At 36.7% G+C, this 21,687-nt stretch overlaps 1 protein-coding gene across 7 annotated transcripts in view; it reads left to right on the top strand.

Annotated features, from left to right (window-relative positions):
* cadps2 (Ca++-dependent secretion activator 2) overlaps nucleotides 1–21,687 on the top strand; it is a 122,803-nt gene that overhangs the window by 48,843 nt on the left and 52,273 nt on the right. For all 7 annotated transcript variants that reach the window (XM_052597786.1, XM_052597785.1, XM_052597784.1 and 4 more), the window contains exons 4-8: nucleotides 11,866–11,946; nucleotides 12,926–13,156; nucleotides 13,420–13,541; nucleotides 20,951–21,062; nucleotides 21,483–21,622. In XM_052597786.1, the coding sequence (XP_052453746.1) occupies nucleotides 11,866–11,946; nucleotides 12,926–13,156; nucleotides 13,420–13,541; nucleotides 20,951–21,062; nucleotides 21,483–21,622 (686 nt within the window). The remainder of the gene's footprint in view (nucleotides 1–11,865; nucleotides 11,947–12,925; nucleotides 13,157–13,419; nucleotides 13,542–20,950; nucleotides 21,063–21,482; nucleotides 21,623–21,687) is intronic.

Here is a 21,687-nt window from a genome sequence, read left to right as displayed (position 1 = left end):
TGCGCAACAAATCCTTTGTATAATGGCATTTAGTACAGAATAGAAGTAGAAAAGTATCAAATAAACATAAATTACTGCTATTCATTAAATGCATTCCTTAAATTTATGTAAAGTAATATCACCATTTGGGACATTTGCTGTATAAATGAACTTGAGCTCATGTACTTCTCTCATTCAGCATAAATCTAAATGCCACTTTGGTATGTAAGTTGCAACACATTTCAGATGATAAAAAGTGATTTATGTTCAAGAAAATATGGTTCTTTGCATATATTTGTCAGAATTTGCTCAAGACTACATACTACTTGCCTCTGCATTTTGTATCCCATAAGTCACTTATGATATTTCTCAACTTAATGGCTTCCAAATGACAAACAACCCAGGGCTTTTCTTTTGGAATTTAATGAGACTTTCTTTTTTAACAATTACACGTTGTGTTGCGTGTTTCTCCTAATCGAGGTACGCAGTTTATTGCCTTTAATCCTTTGCCCTTTACCGTAATCTCCTGAGCACAGGTGGCTTCAGTCCGTCATCAGAGGCTTTGAAGACATTGCAGAAAGGTCAGGGGTTGATGGGAAATTGGCCAACTGGCTTGCCCTCGTGTTATCTGTCACTAGGCTTTCCCCAGGGGACAGGAGGAGTAAAAGAGATGTGGTGGGTGGTCTTCACGGACGGCCCTTTTCATCGTTATGGCCGTTAGCAGATTAGTGCAATTAGGCGGCTTGAGCCCAACATTAATTGGCACATTTGGCATCTAACTGAGATCTTATGGTGGAGTAAAATCAGGGAACTGAAGATTATGCTTAAAGCAGCGATATGTACCTATTTCTGTATTGTATGTAATGAGCGAAAACATCATGAATTCATCTTCAAAACCAGATTTTTGTCTTATCCTGAATAGTCACTAGGGTTGGGTATCGATTGGGTTTTATAAGATATCGGTGTCATTTCGATACTTTTAAAATGATACCTAAACGTTGCCTGAACCGATACTTTAAAAAATATATTTTTAAATAAATAAATAAATAAAGCCTAAAAGGGATAGCATTAAAGAACATTTAAAATAAATCCATAGCATTCACACGCTCCTTGGATGCTCTCATTTCCCAAGCTTCCCTTACTCTAAGGCTAATAAATGATTTCACGATCTGGGTCATTATTTAATACAAAACCACACATAATGTTTCTACTGTATCTCTGTCAATCTCTCTGATATTTAGTTCAGATGAGTGCTGTCTGGCACTGTCTTTAATCAGTTCAGTGAATTACTGTATGCTCATTCTTTATAAACTAGCAACAATGTCGTTTGTAAAGTACAGTCTTAGGCACATTAGTATTTTCACCCCACAAAAAGGGTTTTAAGTTAGTTATTTATATCTTTTGCTGTAGTATGTCAGTAGGAAATATCAGTTTACATTTCCAAACATTCATTTTTGCCATTTGAATAATGATCTAGTGAGATTGTTGAATGCACAAGCAGAAGTCTGACAACAGACAACAAGACTTTTGCAGAATAGTGTATGTATAAAGTATGTTTAAAAAAATTAAGTAAATTTAAATAAGTATAATTAAAGTATGTGTTCATATGTGTTAAGGGTTAGATTTTCGCCAGAGGAAACAGTGTGATGAGCGGTGAACGGAGCAAAAACTTTACAGTAGATGAGAAGCCGATTGCTCCCTCGTGACCTTTTGTAAACTTTATTTATGACAAAGAACTGCACAGATACGGATATTCTAACAATCTATCGATAAACACACACCGCAGATTGCAGATTGAAGAGCGCGCTGAAAGATGGAGAGGAGACCGGTCTGACGCCGGTTTCATATGAAACTTAAGGGGGCTCACTCTGAGGCGATCGCAAATTTGTGTACAGTTTATGGAGCCACTAGAGTCCCACTAAAAAAAGCCTAGCGACATCATGCTTCTGGTGTACATTTCGGAGAACCAGGACAAATATTTCAATCGATCGCCCAGGCATTTGTGAAGATGATGTGCGCCAGGTCTTCAAGAAGAACAAAAGAAGAAAAGCACCAGGCCCAGATGGTGTTACACTAGCCTGTCTGAAAATCTGTGCTGACCAGCTGGCCCCCATCTTTTCACAGATCTTCAACAGATCCCTGGAGTTGTGTGAAGTACCTTCCTGCTTCAAACGCTCCACCATCATCCCCATCCCAAAGAAACCCAAGATAACAGGACTTAACGACTACAGACCTGTGGCTCTAACGTCTGTCGTCATGAAGTCATTTGAAAAACTGGTTCTGGGTTATCTGAAGGACATCACTGGACCCTTACTGGACCCCCTGCAGTTTGCTTACCGGGCAAACAGGTCCGTGGATGATGCAATCAACATAGGATTGCACTTCATCCTGCAACATCTGGACAAAACAGGGACTTATGTGAGGATCCTGTTTGTGGACTTTAGTTCGGCATTCAACACCATCATCCCAACAGCCCTTCAGACCAAACTGACCCAGCTCTCTGTTCCTAGCTCTATCTGTCAGTGGATCACCAGCTTTCTGACAGATAGGCAACAGTTAGTGAGACTGGGGAAATTCACATCAAACAGCAGCTCCACCAACACTGGTGCCCCTCAGGGATGTGTTCTCTCCCCTCTGCTCTTCTCCCTTTACACCAACGACTGCACCTCTAAAGACCCCTCTGTCAAGCTCCTGAAGTTTGCAGATGACACTACATCGGCCTCATCCAGGACGGTGATGAGTCTGCTTACAGACAAGAGGTTGAGCAGCTGGCTGTCTGGTGCAGTCTTAACAACCTGGAACTGAACACTCTCAAAACAGTGGAGATGATTGTGGACTTCAGGAGAAACCCCCCTGCACTTTCCCCACTCACCATCATGAACAGCCCTGTGACTGCAGTGGAGTCATTCAGATTCCTGGGAACCACCATCTCTCAGGACCTGAAGTGGGACAATCACATTGACTCCATTGTAAAAAAGGCCCAACAAAGGTTGTATTTCCTTCGCCAGCTGAGGAAGTTTAACTTGCCACAGGAGCTGCTGAAACAGTTCTACTCAGCCGTCATTGAGTCTGTCCTGTGTACTTCTATAACTGTCTGGTTTGGCTCAGCAACAAAATCGGACATCAGAAGACTACAGAGAACTGTTCGGACTGCTGAAAGGATTATTGGTGCTCCCCTGCCCACCCTTCAAGAACTGTATACATCCAGAGTGAGGAAAAGGGCTCATAAAATCACTCTGGATCCCTCACATCCAAGTCACCCCATTTTTGAACTTTTGCCATCTGGCCGGCGTCTCAGAGCCGCAAATACCAGAACAGCAAGGCACAAAAACAGTTTCTTCCCCCAGGCAATCTACCTCATGAACAGTTAAAATGTTCCCCACTTATGCTTATGCAAACAAAAGTGCAACATCCTTATATTTATTTGTTACCCCTCCATTCTAGTACATCCCTGCATCTTTTTCAATCCTATCCCATTATCATTTATAGCACAATTGTTTATACACTTATTTATTTGGCTACATTTATTTTTTTTATTTTTTATTTTTTGTCTGTGTGTTGGTGTCTCTGTGTACTGGAAGCTTATGTCACTAAAACAAATTCCTTGTATGCGCAAACATACTTGGCAATAAAGCTCTTTCTGATTCTGATTCTGATTCTGATTCTGATTTTAGAGGCACTGAAATGAGGCACCATACTGGCACCGGGTTTCTGTACCCAACCCTAGTTGTCACTAACACATACCTGTGTGAATCGCCATAGACCTAAACATAGAGAAGTGGCTCTGGTTAGAGTGTTCTTCTGCGGGATGCATGCAGTTCTGTTTATTAACCCCTAGTGTGCCAAAAATTACATAGTGCTGCTTCAAGATGTTGTCTTCAGTTTATCCACATGTCTTTGTAAAGTTTAAGTACTTTTTTTTATTATGTATTTTATGTAGTTATTTATTTTTATAGATTCAAATTTAATTATTTATTTTATTTTTTATTTTATTTTTTGTCGTCAGATCATTTTTAAAAGTTCTTTAAAAGTACACATTTCATGTCTCTCAGATAAAAATGTATGTGATTTTATGGTTTGATAAATTATCTTCATTTCCTTATACAGTTATTTATTTTGATTGTTTATTTATTTATTTTTAATGTACTTACTTTTTTTGTTTGTTATAATTAAATTTATATTAACGCATGCAATGTTAAAGTATTGAGGCAATAGTATCAAAACAGTGTGTATTTTAATGTGGTTCAGTTAGACCTCCATTGAAAATGCGTTATTGTAAACAATTTTGTAAGCTTTTACAAACTAAGGGATGAATTGAACTTCTTTTATTAGTATTTAAGAGCGGCAACAGTAACATTTCTTAAAATAAAGAAAAGTGAGATTTCTTTCGGTTTAATGTAATGTTAATTTGTTTTTGTTCAGGCTTCATTTCATCTGCGTATATCAGATCTGTTGCCATTAAGCACAGCATTGCTTTTTAAACTGCACATCTACGACCCAGAAGGCGGCATGTTGTTTTCTGAATACTTGAATCTATTGTATTACGGTTCGAAGAGATCACATGTTCGTTTCCTTTTGTAGCTGTACGTTGTTGTCGACTAATGAGGTGAAGTTGCACCAAGGTTCCAATCAAATCAGGCTTGAACTACTGGTGCTAATCTCTCTCGGTGCTTATTAAGAGTTTACGCACCTGTGTGCGTTTTATGGATCCGTGTCCGCTGACATTTAAAAATTTGTTTGCTTTGCATGTGAGATTCAGCATTAGCTGGTGGCTCAGCATTCGATAAATCACTCATGTGCGTGTGTTTAAAGGGCAAAGAAGTGTGAATTTATGAGTGGTGTAGTAAAAAATACAAGGAATACTGTACAGCAAAGCAAATAGACTGGGAGTTAATGACAGGGACTGAACTAGAGGTGTGTTTTCAGATCGAAGTAGCATAAAAATGCTAAAATATGTATGGCAAAATGTTAGAAAAAAAATGTCTAAGTGTCTTAAAATGTATTTTTGGATTTGATAACTTGTTTTTTTATGCACTGCTGCATAGAAACAAAAAAGGTCTACATGAACTCCAAAGTCAATCTCACTAATCGACCTGTCACCCATCCTGACCCCTTCTGATTTTTACACTTGAGCTGTCAAGAAATGTGATGACACAGAAGAAGCGATGCAGATGCAGATAAATATAAAAAGGAGAAATGAGAGGATATGGGAAAAGGGGGGAGGGGGGGTTAGAGAGCTATTCTTGGATTTTTCCATTCTCGGTCGTTTCCTTCATTGATTATTATCTTCCACTCCTGCACACTGACTCACCAGCTTGCTGTTCATTTTCTACCTTCAGACTTACTCGTGTGTGAGTGTATGTCAGTGTATGTCCATTTAGAGAGCATGGAGCCAAGCACATGACATGCCAGAAAATAAATTCAAACATTTTTGACCCTAGTTTTAGTAAATCTTTGGCTTGTTTGGATTAAATCAATTAGTACATCATGGGCATGATTTGTAATGGATTAAGTTAAGGGAACGAATTCTAAACTGTGGCCAGAATTTAACTAAAATGAGGAATGGATTGTAAATCATTTCTACAATGTATCTTAAATAAGGGGACAAATTATTAAATCTAGGGAATAAATTGTGGTCATTAAGTATATTTCTGCGCACATGTCATGTGAGATTCTGCGAAAGAGGTACAAAGTTTTAGCATTTATAAGGCTGAATATGAGTAATTGATGCATAACTTTTTTATTATTTATTTTATTTATTAAGGGGAAAGTGTGTAAATATTTATATATATATATATATATATATATATATATATATATATATATATATATATATATATATGTGTGTAATATTTTTTCTTTAGTAGTTAAATTTTAATAGGTGTGACATTTTAATCCTAAATGTGTCAAAAATATGGGGGGGGGGGGTTATGTCGTAACTCGAGTGCGAGTTCGGTTGTAGAATGCCGTTTGTCACGCCCATAAATAACCGTATTCTGTGTGAACGTAACCGTATTAAGGACTCGGAAGCAGAACATGAACCCATCGTATCTTTCTCTTTGCTACTTGAGTACGAAATAAACAATTCAATGTGGAAACCGTGTAAAGCTTGTGAACAATGACACGTAACAGTACATTTACCTTAGAATAAGCTCATAAGTCAGCTAGAATAAATAACTACAAAGTTGATCATTTTGCAAAATTTATGTGCTGCAGTATATTACGTGTTCATAATTTTACTTAACCTGTTATCTACATGATAAAAAAAAAATGCAAGGAGCTAAAGATACTGTAAAATTCAACACCTCCTATAAAATTGCATGATACTAATGAAGAAAAACAGACTGGACATATGAAAGACGTACTGTATAACAACATTTATAGGATGTGTCGAGGAGGAGCCCAAACTACACTCCAAGTGGCCAAGTGATGCTGACAGTTATGGTCCATGATATTGGTACAGATTCTGTGTAATAAACAACTCTTTGTGATCGTACATAACTACTCCTATATTAGAGTTTTATGTTGACATACCTGTCCTTAAAGCTACATTCCCTTTGAGAAATCACACGTTTTTTTCCTGCCAAATACTATACGAGTAACACGGAGTCCGTTGTTCATTTTGCTTTTCCTGGCTAGATCCGTCTTGCTTTAAACGAGAAGTATTTTTCTCTGATAGCTGCTCCACCCGGTGTCATATTCCATTACGGGGTGAATGCTGCGGGAAGAGAATGAGGGAAACCGAAAGAGACGGTAAGCTTGACAATTGAAATGTCAGTAAGTGGAGGGTGTCACACAGAGGAAGAGGAAGATCTATAACAGGGCTAGGAGGCAGCGACAGATGAGTGCAGGGAAGTGACAGACTGAGAAAGAAAGACTGATGCGTCTGAGTAAAGGAGGATGAAGACAGACGAGATCCAAGAAACAACAGAGAACAATAACAGAAAGAAATGAACCGGATAAAATGAGATTGACTGGATACTGTAGATACAAACAGAGACAAACTGAAGGGAATGAGAGGGAAAGACACACAATAGTAGTTTATAGAATGTGTTTTTTTATTTATTATTATTAACCCTTAAAAGAATGTTCCTGGTTACAGAAACTCTTCTTTTAAATCTCATGGTCAAGCATAGATGAGGTGACCCCATTAAATCAGTCAGAATAATAAATCAGCGCCTGTGAGGTGTGGAACATCTGGTTGGGCGGACAGGCAGGCGGGTCGCGTCTCAGGTGGACACACTGAGAAATCCAGCTGTGCCCTTCTGATCAGAGAGGCCAGTCGCTGTTCTCCTCTCAGCACCTGTCATCCTCTTCCTAATGAACACATTCAGCCTCGCCTCGCGCTCTCGCCACCCTGTCATCTCTCGTTAGCGCGCCGCGCCGGGGCCGGAGGACGCGCTGCGCAGGTGAGCCACGGTGAAGCAGTAATGAATTACCACCTCTGATGGTGCAGCGATACTCATATCTGTCTGACAGGGTCAGGGCGGACCATCTAAAGCAGAGGCGACACTTACTGGCTTACGGCTAAAAAATATTGAGTTACAAAGGGTTTTGCTTCTTTTATTTTATGTTTTTTTTTTTTATTACAAAAAATGGAATGTTAATTTCTTATTTATTTATTTTGAATAGCTAGCCATTTTTTGCACTGATGATATTTAAATTAATTTAATTTTTTAAATTTATATGTATAGTGTTCCTGTAGCTCAACTGGTAGAGCACTGCTTTATCAAGCGCAAGGTTGGGGGTTCGATTCCCCGGGAACACATGATATGATATGATATGTAAAAACTGATAGCCTGAATGCACTGTAAGTCGCTTTGGATAAAAGAGTCTGCTTAATGCATAAATGTAATTTAATTTAATACTCAAAACAGAATACAAAGTATTAAAGAAGATCTGGTAACACTTGAATGCTTCATGTATGAAGTATTTTAATGCGTTGATTATGCTTTGTAAAACACCTTATAATGATTTTAAGATCACAATAATTGCAACCTCAGTTCATTAATTCTAATATTCATTATAATACTTAACTACTGTATTAATTGTCAGACAATTTTTTTATTTAGTTAGTTACTGTTATTTATGAAAATATAGCATTACAATATGCATTATTAATAAATTAATTATGCATTATATATAACAATGTTTACTTAGACATTTTAATATGTCAAATCAAACTCCTTTTCCTCAATTTTGAATGATGACAAATCTTTAACAGTGTTTTGAAATGAATCATTACAGATTCAACTGATTCATGTACAGTTCACAGAAATGAATCAAAATGAGACATGGTGAGTAATATTTTAAACCGTTTTGAGTGATCCAGATTAAACTACGAGTTGAGTTTAAATCGCATTCATTGCAGCGTGAACTGATTCACAAACAGTTCACAGAAATTACCCAACTCTGTACAAGTTTTATTGCATAAATGAAATAACAAATATATATTTTTATACAAATATTTTTTATAAAAAATATATATTTTTTAATTATATTTTTATCCAATTATAATCATTCTTAGTCTCAATATGACCGACTGATAATTCAGATTAATCACTGAATCAAAGTACGGCTGCCATGATATCATATTTTTACTAGGCAATTATCCTGGCCAAAAGAATTTATGATCATCATAATATCGTCTGTAGAATTGGTTTGGTTATTCATTATCACATGTGTAGTATTAACATTTATATAAGTATTTCTCATCATGGTTATCGTCAATAACAGTATAAGGGGAAGTCCGAGTCTGTTGGAGTTGGTTCATTTAAATAAACTGATTCACAGAACTTGGCTTTTGTTGATTGTCTAATTGCTGTTAAAGCTTAAATGAGAGCTGCTGTTAAAAAACAAGTATTAAAGACCAAATAAAAAGCTAATTAAAATCATTCCAATGTTCTTTGATCTTGTATGGCCAGATAAAGCATCATTAATTTACTGTGAATATTCACCAAAGCACCTGGGCTTAGTACAGAAAGACAACCATACCTTCTTTTTTATTCTTTCAGTTCCGTGCAAGAATAAAGCTGGTGGCTGCCTTTTAATTGGTTTGCTAATTTAGATGAGGGGGGTGAAGAAAGCTGAGGAAGATTAGAGCGTGACTGCAGCATGCTTTTCTCCAGGCTGGTGACGTCTCTCATTAGGGCGCTCCTAAGGCTTGTTGTCATAGAAATTGTTGCCAAACTAACCAAAATAGAGCAGCTAAAGAAAAGCTAACAAGTTGGTAACACGGCAACAGAAAAGAATCTGGTGTGCATATGTGTGTGGCTCTGGGGAGGTGTTTGACCATGTTCTCCTCAAAGAAAGCCACAATCAAGCCATTTTAATGCATTATGAGCAAAATACTTCTGTACGGCTGGCATATTTCATTGGGATGTCCACGCCGCTGCCTGTGTTTTGGCAGTTTTATTATTCTCTATTCAGCCACTGTTTGCGTCATTGTGCTGGGAAACGGCTGACATGGTCATTCTGACTGTCAAAACCAGCAATTCATGACATCTCTAACTTTCCATCTGCCAATCAAGATTTCCAAAGCTTGCTGTATAAAAACAAGAAAAACTTTTTTGACATCTAAAAAAAACTGACATTTTCAGAGGATTGCAAGGCTGAATAAGTTACTGTAAGTAAAACATATATTATATTATATTATATTATATTATATTATATTATATTATATTATATTATATTATATTATATTATATTATATTATATTATATTATATTATACTACTAATCCTTTCTTTGCATAAGTTTTAAATTAAGTTGATTACAAATATTTAAATAAAAAAAGCAATTAAAACGATAAAATTACAAAAATTTCTATCAATATATATATTTTGGATTATTATATTATCTAATCCAAAATCATTATTATCATTGTTATTATTATTATTATAATCATAATTAATAAATTAATTACATTGTATTTTTGTATTATTCAATTAATATATTTTAAATGTAGTGTTTCACAATTTTACAAATGTTTATTAATAATAATAATAATAATAATAATAATAAAGTTGATGTTATTATAATAAAATTATTGACATTTATAACTGTCATAATCATTATTATATTAAATTGTTTATCCAATCCAAAATTATTATTTTAAATAATAATAATGATTATATTTGTGTTGTTGTTGTTGTTGTGAATAATTAGAATCAGGATTATTTTAATTACACTATGTTTTTTATAATATTTAATATCATACATTTTATATATGAGAATATTAATTTAGCTGTTTTCACAAAAATATTTTAAAGTATCTGGAAAAAAACAACAACAACATGTTTTTGAACCCCACAGGATGGAAGGTTTGTAGTAGCTCAAATGAATATTCCTGCACGTCCATTAAGAGCAACTCATTAAGAAAATGAATTACATTAGGACACCTTGCAAATGATTAGGATATTAAATGTATCTTGTGCGCTTCTCTGAGAATAACAGATGGGTGATTTCGGCAGAACTCTTTGTAATTCACAGGTGCAGCAAGTGAAGCTGAAGCACAATCTGACTGGCCCTGATCCTGACTACAGGTCCAACCTTATCTTAATTAAATGTCACAGTTCTTGGGGCATGCATTCAGACGTATAGCGCACAGTCTAAATAGCAGGCTGACAGCAAACACAAGAGTTATTAGACGTTAATTAGTTATAAATAAGCTATGAATGTTGCTGATTATCTGCTTTTGCACAAGCCTTAATTACCTGTCAGAAACTGAAGTAGATGGCACCTTTAATTCTTAATTAGTGGCCTTTATCGTAATGCATGTTTCATTCACTTCCCAGTGCTCTTCTAATTTTCCGTTTATGCATATATTGCTCATGAAATGAAAAATATTCCTTCAACCGAACAGATTTGAAGACCAATGCTGTGAAGTAGAGATGTTATTCGCGTGATCGTTTTGATCACATCCCGCCCTGACCTTGCCCTGCTGTTGTTGCTGGGGTCATTAGGTCTGTTATTAGTGGAGTTTACCAGTGGTTTTCATCCCTGTGATGCTCTCATTACTTCACTCCTAACACACCGATCGGCCTCTTTCCATCTGCCTAGACGTGGCTAGCGGCATCATTAAGGCCTCCCACATATGACCAGACCCGCGCCGGGCTGACAAGAGGCCTTCATCTGCTCTGCTTTCTCCCACACGCTCCTTCTGTGAGGTTTTGAGGCGTTTGTGGATTTGCATATGTTAATCGAATGAGTCGCTAATGAAGGTTGATGTGATGGGAGCATGTGATGGCAGCTCAGTAAAGCATGGCAGACATTAGCCGGCCTCGTTACGGACACCAGCACTCAGTCTTCACATGTTCTTCTGCGGTTTACAGCATCACTTTACACAGCAGACCGAGAAAGAAACTTCGGGTGAGCTAGTGTGGTGCAGCAATAGTGCAGTGTGGAATGGGAGCGGAGTCCATCCCACTGCTGCCAAAGGGAGAAAAGCTTATCAAGTGGAAACAGTGCTCCGGTGGGGGTGGTGTGTGTGTGAGATACAGAGAGATTTCCCACTCGTGGAGAGGAATCCCTGTGTTGTCAACATGCCAGAAGTGCTGTGTGGGCGTGTTTGTGTGTCACTTTTGTGTGTGTGTGTGTTTCACGCTCCTAAAACGCTTCATTTGAGGGCATGCCAGAGCCGCTCAGCGAACGGATAAAGACATTAAACGTTTTTATGATCTCATGTCTCCTCGGTATGGCACGGCCAAGTACCACCGCTGCTTCACGAGGCTCTAAAGAGATTACACGTCGAATCATGGTGGTAATTAAGCCTATCTTGCACATCTTTTGACCGTGGTCAGCTCTGATCTATCTAGATCTACCTGTGGGTAATGGGTTCAGTAAGCCGTGTCAGACAGATAAGCTTTGTCTCGTGTTCTCCGTGCAGCTGGACAATGTGGACGAGCAGGCAGCGCAGATCCGCAGAGAGCTGGATGGGAGACTGCAGCAGGCCGAGAAAATAGCCAGAGTAAGACAACTTCAGCTGCTTCTCTCTTTTGGTAAAAAAAAAAAATACAAAAACTACACTATTGCTGTTTAAAATGGAATCAAATAAGACAAGTTTGTTTTCTTACAGTTTTAAAGGTGCATTAAGTGTGTTATCAAATGAGTGCATTTCAGTGTTTTCTTCACATACAAGTTGCAGACACAAGACTCTTACGAATCAACTCTTTATGAGTTTGGTGAAAAAAATTGTAAAGGTCTCAAACAGTTTTGAATTGAACTCAGATCCATTACAGTGTAAATAATATAAAATAACAGCAACAACAAAAACTACTATATATATATATATATATATATATATATATATATATATATATATATATATATATATATATATATATATATATATATATACACTGTATGTGTGTAATTTTTTAACTTATATGCTCATTCATGCTATTTTTTAATAATTCAATAAATAAATGTCATTTTAAAAATCTGACTAATTATTTAGCAAAAAATATTATTGGTTTGGCTATTTTTAGCATATTGTGGATTGAGCCAGTCATATTGTGGACTCATTCAGAGCTGTTAAATAAATGTGAAACACTTTGAACTTTTGAAATTGCTTTTTATTATTAAATATTAGTATTTGCGCCATTTATACAACACATTGTGGACTAATCAGTTACATTGTGAACTCGTTCAGTGAATTATTCATAGCCATTATTGAGTTAATAATATTAAATAATATAAAATATGAAACATTTAAAAAACTAAATAAGTAAAACTAAATAATTGTAGTGTATTGTTGATTATTCATTCATGTTGCATGAGTAAATGTAAATTGATATTAAATAAACAACAATAAAAATAAAAATTCCCCCCAAATATTAATTGTTAATCTTTTATGTAATCCATTTTTGACTAATGGTAAGTTGGAATCAACTGTACGGGTGTCTTAAAGTCGCAGTGTTCATCCTGTTTCCTGCTGCGTCCAATAGGAGAGGAAGTTTCCAAAGTTTATTTCCAAAGACATGGAGATGATGTACGTGGAGGAGCTCAGGTCGTCCGTTAACCTGCTGATGGCAAACCTGGAGAGCCAACCTGTGGCCAAAGACTTCAAGCCCAAAATCAAGCCCAAACTCACACCCATGAACAGCTTCCTGGACATCGGCGATGAGAGCGACTTGCCCCTCTCCAAATCTGACGTAGTGCTCTCGTTTTCTTTGGAGGTAGATATTTGATGCCAAAGATGCCATCGTTGCTTTACAATTCACCATCACCTTGCTGCTTGTGATGATTACAGCTACAAAGCACTTGAATGGTTCAATAAAAACATTAATTCCACTTGAGTAAAGTGTTTGAACAAGGAATTGTCAAAATTACATTTTTAGTGATTGGATTGTATAAACAGCTAATTGCCAAAAAGCACTCTTTGGTTGTGTTTCAATTGTCATGTGAAGTCTAATCGTGTGGTCTTGTTTCCTTCACCCAGATTGTGATCATTGAGGTGCAGGGGCTGAAATCCGTTGCTCCTAACCGGATCGTGTACTGCACCATGGAGGTGGAGGGAGGAGAGAAGCTCCAGACGGATCAAGCCGAGGCCTCCAGACCACAGTGAGTAAGATTTTATTTAAAGAAATCAATACTTTTATTCAGCAAGGACACATTAAACTAATCAAAGGTGACAGTAAAGACATCTGAATATCTGAATATTATAGTCAAATTTCAAATAAATTTCAAACTTTCCATTCATCAAAGAATTATGAAAAGGAAAAATGTATCACGGTTTCCATTAAAATATTAAGCCACACAACAGTAGTAAATCAACATAATCAGAAGGATTTCTGAAGGATTATGTGACACTGAAAACGTAAAATAAATAAATAAATACCAGACTAATCTTACCAACTCCAAACTTTTTAAAGTACGGTAAACTGGAAGGTAACATTAGTAAATCCAAACAAAGGTCAGTTCTCAAACAGGGTCATGCAAGGTCAACGAAAGAGTCAAAAATCCAATATCATATCCAGTTTTATACCATAAATGAAAAATAAAGGTCAAAAACAACTACATGAAGATAGGCAGCTTTATAGCTCTCAGTGACATAGTTGTGGCATTATTTCTGATAATTGTATTTTTTTCTTGTAAATGTCACTTTATATCTCACAATGTGAGATGTATTTCTTATTTATTAACTTCATCTCACCATCAACTGTTTTATATTTTACTCTGAAGTGGAAAAAGGATGAAACGACATTTTAGAGTCTGGTGAGGGCTCCCCCTGGTGGTTAGGGGTTATTTTTATTTATTTTTTTATTAAAAACTGATGCAAATCCAGGTGCCAGCTAACTTTTTTAAATAAATAACACCTTTATATAGAATGTTTTTTTTGTTTGTCATTCATATATATGCTATTTTTAAGACAAAAAAACATTAAGGTTAAGGTTAAGGTTAACAGCATGTTCAGTTATTGTAATTCAAAGTGTTTTTTATTCAGTCCTTATTTTATTTTTTTATTTAGAAATGCACAAAATGAGCCAATCTCTTTGACCTTTTTAAGGTCACTGCTCTATTTTCATTCTATAGTACGCTGACATACAAATCCGCTGGGAACATCTCACACTTGCTTTTTATCTTCAAACCTTGAGCATGAAATCGCTCTTATCTCATCAGCTCCCCATTAGTGTAGTGACTTGTTTTGACACTGTAGACACGTTGAAAATATTCCTGCTGCGCTGCTCTGAAGTGCAAATGTGGCTCTGTCACACTGCTGGACCCAGAATGACACTCTTTATGTATGAGACACAGAATTGTGAAGCGGTCATCACTGGCAGCAGTGTTTTGTGTAATCGTTCAATGAATCTCCGGGTCCCTTTGAGTCGATAGCATATCTGTACTAATGATGCATCTGACCTGAACTGACTAGCATGTCAAAGCTGTAATATGTGTTAAGAGGACAGTGAGCTCGGAAATATAATAATTGGAATCGTAATCATCTAGAATCGCATATGTGGAGGTTTTCTGCTTATGTTTAATATTATTTTTATATCTGCTTTATTATTATTATTATTATTATTATTATTATTATTATTATTATTATTAAAAATTCCCTCCCTTGCCAGTGTACTAACTAGAAGCTGAATAATACACAGCCTATAAGAAATAAGACTAAGAAATAATAAGACTAAGGATTTTTCTGGTCGACTATTTTTTCTGGTCGTTCATTTTAAGCATTAGTCGACTAACTGTAAGTTTATTAATAAATCTTTTAAATCATAATAATGAGCCTTTAATTGCCTACATAGCCTAATAAGCGCTCAAGCACACGCATAAAGCCTTTCACAGTGCACCAGCAGAACTAATGATTATGAATGTCAGGGAAAAACAGTAAGGAGAGTGCATTAACATTTTAATAACTGGTGCTTTCAATAGTTTTCGGTTTAAGATATGAAGTCGATGACACTGACTCATCATCTGTGCAGTAGTAATGCGCCTGTATGCATGTTTCATATGGATTACATAATCAGAGAATATTTGTTTTCCATTTGAATTAGTCAATTTGCAAGTAGACATTTCACTCTCTATAGATATATTTGTCGGTAAGGCAAAGATATACACGGAGTTTCACGCTCGAATTCACAGAGACCAAGACGGCAGAAAGCACATCCTGTTTGCTTTTTCTTTATTTTACAAAAGCGCAATGTTTTGTTCTTATTGTGAGTGCCCACAAATAAAAGTAGAGTCTTATGTATTAATCTTATCTGTATGAACAAGTAGCCTATTTTAAGAGCAAGTTAGCACTCCAGTGCCTCCATCTGTCCTACAGTTAGCATGCTTCAACACTCACAGATACCTGAACAGTGCACATTTTTCGAGGTTAACGTCAGATTGAGCGCCATGTAAAGCTGCTAATACTTACACATTTCAGATGATAATCCATATTTGAGGTCGATGAATGAAAGGTGAGCGTTTGGATGCCCTGCCTGATGTACTGTATTACTACAAAGACCAGCTGTTAACGATCTGTCCATCACAGACTGCAGATTTTTTATTTAGCTTTTCTGCAACTAAGTGAAAATAAAATGTTGGTTGACCGAGCCTCTTCTGGTCGACTAACACGTAGTCGACTATTAGGGGGGCAGTCATAATAGACTCTCAATACATCTGCCTCCCATTTCTGGATTTCATATTGGTTTCCATTGATCAGGTTCCATATTTGTTGTTTGTTGAGGAGTTGTATATTTATAGTAGTTACTATCAGTAACTTTGTACTCTTTTAGTTCACTTTGACTGTGGACTTGAACAGGTAAATGCAGGGTCTCTTTTCTCAGAGAGCTCCTGATCAATCTTACCTCCAAGCGTTCCAGTATGGGCGCGATATGACAAGGAGGAGGAATTCATCAAGCCTACATGAGCTTCCTCGCTCTCTGAGAAATGCATGTGGCCTTTAAGAGTGTTGTGAAGCGTTGAATAGAAAGATGACTCGGATCACACTCATTTGCCCAGCCATTTAGCAATATATGCTTAACGGATGCAAAGAATGTAAAGTCTGGAAGTAATATCCTATCTGTCTGACTGTTTGTCTAATTTAACAGGTTTTCATGATCATTTTAGCACAACTTTTCTTTGACCCAGCTGGGTTTTTTGTTACTGTGCCATTAAGAAATAGATCCAATGGATGATCTTTTTGGACTGGATTGTTTTTGCTGAAAGTTACAGTATGGTTTCATTGTACACAAATAGATGATATTACTCGAAGACCAGCGAAAATTTGCTTCCTCCTGTTATGACCTCTGTAAAACACAACTACAACCTAGCATGATACTCGCAACTTTGTGTTGTGCACTTATATTAAAGATGCCATTTGTTGTGGTTTTCCCCCCTCTTATAATACATTTCTAAGACCGCTATTATTCCCTTTTTTCTCCTGCAGACACTGGAAATTGAAATGTCACTTGTAATCTCATCAAGGTGAATCAGTGGCGTGTGAGATGATTTCCGTGTGTTTATTATTCCGTCACCTGCTGGAGTCATGTGGTTCAACCCGATAACGCTCACATTTGACCTCGCAGTATGATGTTAATTAGCACAGAGGAACCACATCAGGATGCGGATCCCAAGATTCATGCATGTGACCATTTTTGGTTAAAGGGGTCTGTCATGAAACATTTCTCAAAATTGTGTTCAATTATTTTTAATCATTTAAAACTACATTTTAAAATTGACTGAAATGATAATGGAGGAATAATATCATTTATTTTTATTTAATTTGTTTATACGACCACTTCTGTAATATAATGGGTGTTGCAAGTGAAATTTCCTACTATCAAATAAATGTCAGACATATGTGATTATATTATACCGGAATTAAATTAGAATTACATTTCAGTTTGGCCTGTGATGTAATTTCCTATAAATGAGGTTACAGAGAAGGCATTAGACATTTATTATTAGTCTTTTATTGGCTTTGTGAACATTACCTACAAATGAAAGCATAATGAAACCCATTTTTTTAAGGTGTTTATAACTGTATTTATTTTATTTTTTCACGTATTTCCTTGCAGAAGTACTCTTAGATTAAACTCTCCCCTGCAAATCTCCTGAGACCATTTAAGGATGATTATTATTCCCAAATAATGTCAGTGTCTGGTTCTGTCAACATGAGTATATTGCAAACAAATGCAACTAAATTTAGAAAGTAATATTCTATGTGAATAAGGTATTGCATTAGTGTACTGATTTGATTAGACGTGCAAAGATGTGTTGTTTTGTTGCCTAGGCGGCATTTTAGCTTAATGAATAATCCTCCTTACTTGTTTTAGGGGTTCAGTTTTAGACCTGTAACATCAACAGACCTCCCAAAATATCCATCCACTGGTGAAGCTCCCCAAGTTTGGGGGTTTGGGCTCTAGACAATGTCAATCAGAGTGAAAACTGAAGGATCTTGATCTGGTCATTGGCAACTACTGAAATCCAATTTGAAATGAATAAGGAGCAATAACAATTTATTTATTAAGACTGATTTTATTTGTCATGCACAACATGGAGTGATGCACACTAGAGGTGTGCTGTTTAGATCGAGTTTGTGTTGAAGATCTGCAAGTTATTTATTCACGTTTTCTCATTTAAAATGCAAATAAGTGTAAATGTCAGCATTGTCATGTCTAAAGAATGGAAGCTTGTCAGGTGAAACATGAGATCATTGATGCATTTCAGTCAGTTTGCTATTTCATGCCAGACGTTAATCCTGCTCTGAGGCTTTCTTAAATATTTATCTGTATGTAGACTTACATTTTAACAAAATTTAAAGGTGCAATGAAAAAAAACAATATAGTAGTGTGTAAATTTTAACTTATTCCCCGTACACATTGCAACAAAGCCAAGTTGTAACTTATGCCCTGGGAAAGTTACCTAAAGGCTGCCACAAACTGACAGTCAGACATTAGTGAACATTGGTCCATTGTTGAAAATCCACTTTTTGTGGTGTTGATTATGTCGGCACTAGTTGGGGGCTTCTTTTAGGCTGTCTTCGCATGTTGAATCAGCGGCAGGCAGTCGTGAGATAGATCACTCTTATTGGCTGATCAGCTTAGCGAATCAGTTCACAAGAGAAAAAAAAGTGAGGTGTTGAAAACGAGAAAATTACAAAGTCTAGAAGACACACAGAAAGCTGTTCTAATTTTACGCCATCTTCCTTGAGCATCTAATACATATTCAAAATGGTAAGCAAATGCTGCTTCGTTTATGGTTTTTAGTTCCGCGGTCTTGATTTGGGTATCTCTTTTTGAATAATGAATATAGACTATTGCCACTTGCTGATATATTCAGTTATAGGGATATTTCTCCAAAAAAATGCAAAATCAGTCATTAATTACTCACCCTCATGTTGTTCCAAACCCGTAAAAGTTTTGTTAATCTTAGGAACATTTTTGACTCTATGATGATAGGACTGTTTAGAGTTGACAGGAAGCAAAAGGGTCTGGGATTCGAACTCGGGACACCCGAGTGCGCTATGCAATGGCGCTGTATGTTGACACGCTGCCCACAAGGCTATCGACGCCGACCACATGGATTGTTTTAGCAATTTCTTTACTACCTTCCTGGGCCTTTCAGGTTTGAAATGACAGGAGGGTCAGTAATCAATGCAAATTAGTCACAACACAGTTGGCTTTTGTCACTTCTAGTGTTTAATTGTCAGATTGGTTTGTCACAACATTAAGAGAGAAAGATGTTTAGCTTTAGCCCACCTGTTGGTTGATCCTGTAACTGTGGCTGCGGAGAGCATCTTTCTCCATTGTCTGACTAAAGCCCATTGAGTTGAATGGGAATGCTACCAGATCATCAGATATTGCGCACCTCCTTACTAACATCATGAGGCCGACAGACAGCCAGCCTGGATTCACGCAGAGGCTTAGACACCATAGACTGTATAATCAGACAGTGATTCAGCAGTATGACTCAGTTTTTGTTGTAGACAGACTAGATTAGCTGTGAAAAGATGTGCGAGTGTGTATGTGTGCTGAATCATGATTAAGGATTTGAATGCTTTATATGATACAAGCGATTCATTTGTCCGCCATTTGTTCTGCTGAAGCATGCACTTTCTTTATCAGTATATAGGCTAAAGATCTCATATGTTAGCTCAACCAAATGTACATACTGCACAGTTCGTTCACATTCAAAACACTGTCTGGGGGCTTTACTGTTTTAGAAAGCAGAAGAACTGAATTAGATGTGGGAGTCGACTCCTACAGTCAATTTGCCACAAGCAACTGTTGGCCCGCCTGAGAGAAAGAGTTCATTTGATTATGCTGTTGTGTGTTTGCTCAGCTATAGATATACAATATTTCTGTATTTTTCTTAGAGATCTTATCTCAGAAACTCACACACAGACATGTTCTGATAGACTGATATGCAAGCATGCTATACATAAAGATGACTCTGTCACGCTCTGCCAGCTTTCCTAACAGACTGGCGTTTAGAGTCAATATTTGTTTTTATGGCTTCCTTTTGGAGTTAAGTTATGTTTTTAGAGTCAAGCTTTTGGAGTTAAATTGTTTCTTCAAGTCTTGTTTTTAGTTTTGCTTTTGGAGTCAATTCTTGTTTTTTGTTTAGTCAAAACTCAAGTCTTAATGTAAGTCTTGTGATTGGAGTCATTTGTTTTTTTTTAAGTCAAGTCTTGTTTTTATGCTTTGTGTTTAGAGCCATTTCTTGTTTTTGAAGGCGGATTGTTTTTAAATCTTGTGTTTGGAGTCATTTGTTTTTTTTAAATCTTGTTCAAAATCTTCTCTTTGGAGTCATTATTTATTTTGATTTTTTTAAGTCATGTCTTGTTTTAAGTCTTGTCTTTGGAGTAATTTGTTGTTTTGGGTTTATTTTATTTATTTTAAGTCAAGTCTTGTTTTATGTCTTGTCTTTGGAGTAATTTGTTGTTTTGGGTTTATTTTATTTATTTATTTATTTTTAAGTCAAGTCATGTTTTATGTCTTGTGTTTAGAGTCATTTCTTGTTTTTGAAGTCAAGTCTTGTTTTAAGTCTTGTATTTGGAGTCATTTGTTTTTTTAAGTCAAGTCTTGTTTTAAGTCTTGTCTTTGGAGTAATTACTTGTTTTCAGAGGTAAATTTTGTTTTCAGTCTTGCTTTTTGAATTAAGTTTTATTTTTTTTATGTATCGTCTTTATTTTCGTTTTTTTGGAGTTAAACTTAAAAGTTTTAGTCTTGCTTTTTGAGTCAACATATTTTTAATGTCTTGATGTCAACATCTATCTCATATGCAAACAGACACAATGTTTGGTGTGTTTAATTTGAGATTTCTTATTAGTGGGAAAAAATAAAAATAAAACACTGAATATATATATAAATTACAAAAGCAAAGTTTTACAAAAACAAATACACACTTTACCATCCCACATACTAATTTGATCAAACAAAGACAGGAAATATTCAGCAGACACTTCTGGAGAAGTGGTGAATACAAAATGAAGTCTCCTATTGAGACGGCTGATTTGTTTTCTTCTTCTACAGGTGGGGCACACAAGGAGATTTCACCACCACACACCCCCTGCCCGCGGTCAAAGTCAAACTCTTCACTGAAAGCACTGGAGTCCTGGCTCTGGAGGACAAGGAGCTGGGCAGGGTGAGACCAGAGTCTGTCCTTCCATCCACCGCTAAAGTTTACATCCAGCTACTTCTGTGTTCGATCTGGACAACATGCTCAGTTATTGGCTGATGTTGTGGGAACAGATGTTCTGCACACAGTGTGGGCATGTGTGTTTGTATGAGTGTGAGGGGAAAGTGAGCTACAGGCGAGGAAATCTCTTGTGATTAGGGCTCATGCTCCTGGAGTAACAGATGGAGACTTCCCGTTAGAGACTCGCACCAAACAGACTGCACCTCTTCCATCCATTTTCTCCTGCTGTCTCTCTCTGTTCATCAGTCTAACCCTCTTTTTCTCTCCTCTCCCATCCTCCCTTTCACACCTATCTCTCCAGCTGCCTATCCAGGTGTATCTGTCCTAACAACGTTTTTCTCTTTTGCTTTCTCTCGTTCTGTGCAGGTGGTCCTTCACCCCACTACAAACGGGCCCAAAACGGCAGAGCTGCACAAGATGGTAGTGCCTAAGAACAGCCAAGACGTGGATCTGAAAATCAAACTGGCGGTCCGCATGGACAAACCCCCCAACATGAAGCACAGCGGGTACGTCTGTGATGACGCTCAATCCTGACCCCCAGAATCTGAATACGTCCTCATGTGCTATTATA

The sequence above is a fragment of the Carassius gibelio genome, chromosome B25, assembly GCF_023724105.1.
Source record: "Carassius gibelio isolate Cgi1373 ecotype wild population from Czech Republic chromosome B25, carGib1.2-hapl.c, whole genome shotgun sequence".
In the NCBI taxonomy this organism is placed as follows: domain Eukaryota; kingdom Metazoa; phylum Chordata; class Actinopteri; order Cypriniformes; family Cyprinidae; genus Carassius; species Carassius gibelio.
This window is presented reverse-complemented; position numbering and strand designations above follow the sequence as displayed.